The sequence below is a fragment of the Sphaeroforma arctica genome (genome assembly GCF_001186125.1).
Source record: "Sphaeroforma arctica JP610 unplaced genomic scaffold supercont1.5639, whole genome shotgun sequence".
Lineage (NCBI taxonomy): Eukaryota > Ichthyosporea > Ichthyophonida > Sphaeroforma > Sphaeroforma arctica.
In genome coordinates, this window is record NW_014034919.1 from 322 (window position 1) to 1,902 (window position 1,581).

The 1,581-nt window shown below is 47.1% G+C and overlaps 2 protein-coding genes across 2 annotated transcripts; both read left to right on the top strand.

Moving 5' to 3' along the window:
* Positions 1-330: 330 nt before the first annotated feature.
* Positions 331-489, top strand: SARC_15115 (hypothetical protein; the record flags this gene model as incomplete). Its single annotated transcript, XM_014290757.1, has 1 exon — positions 331-489. A coding segment is annotated over one exon (159 nt), but the record flags the coding sequence as incomplete, so codon positions are not given.
* A 580-nt stretch (positions 490-1,069) lies between these two features.
* SARC_15116 (hypothetical protein) lies at positions 1,070-1,345 on the top strand (the record flags this gene model as incomplete). The annotated part of the gene is made up of 1 exon (XM_014290758.1): positions 1,070-1,345. A coding segment is annotated over one exon (276 nt), but the record flags the coding sequence as incomplete, so codon positions are not given.
* Between the last annotated feature and the right edge of the window lie 236 nt (positions 1,346-1,581).

Sequence of the window (1,581 nt, forward strand, 5' to 3'; positions counted from 1 at the left end):
TGGGTGCAGGGCTTAGTCGGGAGTTCTGTTTTGTGATTGAAGAAATCGTATCACAGAGGTAGGTACACGAAGAGTTGCAATGGGTTATATGACTTATTGTTAGTTACACGATGAATTGCAATCGCACGTACTTTCATAACATGAGATAAGTGTCTCGGCACTCTGGGCAATATATATCCAGGAATGCAACACAGACTTTCAAGTGCATCTACCTACCATCATGAATGAGTGTCCTCCATAGATAAACCTCGGATTTTTTCTAATCGGTCAATATATCTAAACGGTCCTCCTTAATTAATGGGTCAATAAACCCGGGACAAATCTCTGCAGGTGGCACCGCGAAAGTTGCGACAGTCGCTGGACGGTCTGTTGGATGAGATGAAGGGCCTGCCCAACCGCGTACGACAGTACGCAGCCTACGACACACTGCGCACAACCCTCCGCGCATATCTCAAGGCCAACTCCTTGGTAGGTGGATTCTATTTATAGATGCCATCTATCTGTAGATGGTATCTATTCTCAACCGAACGTTGTTGAGTGTACCGCTCACTGTCAGTTTGTGAATGTCTAGTCCATTGGGGGTATTTAAGGTGGGGGGTGGTTGTTGTATATTGTGGCCAGCACACTGTTACGTGTACAAAGGACTTGGAGTGCGTGCCTTGCATGCGTAGATACAGAAGCAGTCCTGACAATGCAGAATGAACTTGCAATTGCCGCTGACATCAAACTTAACACTCGATCACTCATATCACATGTCATCAACCACTGACACTAACCAATGACATCACCCACAGACATCACCCCCTGACGTCACCCACTGGCGTCACCCACTGACATCAACTTAACACTTGATCACTCATATGACTTGTCATCAACCACTAACACTAACCAATGACATCCCCCACTGACATCAAACTTAACACTTGATCACTCATCTCACGTCATCAACCACTGACACTAACCAATGACATCACCCACTGACGTCACCCACTGACATCAACTTAACACTTGATCACTCATATGACATGTCATTAACCACTGACACTAATCAATGACATCACCCACTAACATGCTGGTGTCTGCTGCTGTCGGGCAGATCGCCGAGTTGAAGAGTGAGGCGCTGCGTGATCGTCACTGGCGCGACATCCAACGGCGTCTGCACGTGACATGGGCCATGGCTGACCTTCGCCTGGCTGACGTGTGGGGCGTTGACTTAGTGGGAGCCAATGAGTCCACTGTACGCGATGTACTGACCCAGGCACAGGGCGAGATGGGCCTGGAAGAGTTCCTGCGCATGATCAAGGACACCTGGAGTGTGTATGAGATTGAGCTGGTCAACTACCAGGTGGGTGTACACCCACACATACGTTTATATACACGCACGCACGCATATGTATATATACACACGCACGCATATGGATATGCACACACACGGACACATATGTATGTATATACACACGCACACATATATATATACACACACGCACACATATGTATATATACACACACGCACACATATGTATATACACACACACGCACACATATGTATATATACAAACACGCACACACACACACACACAT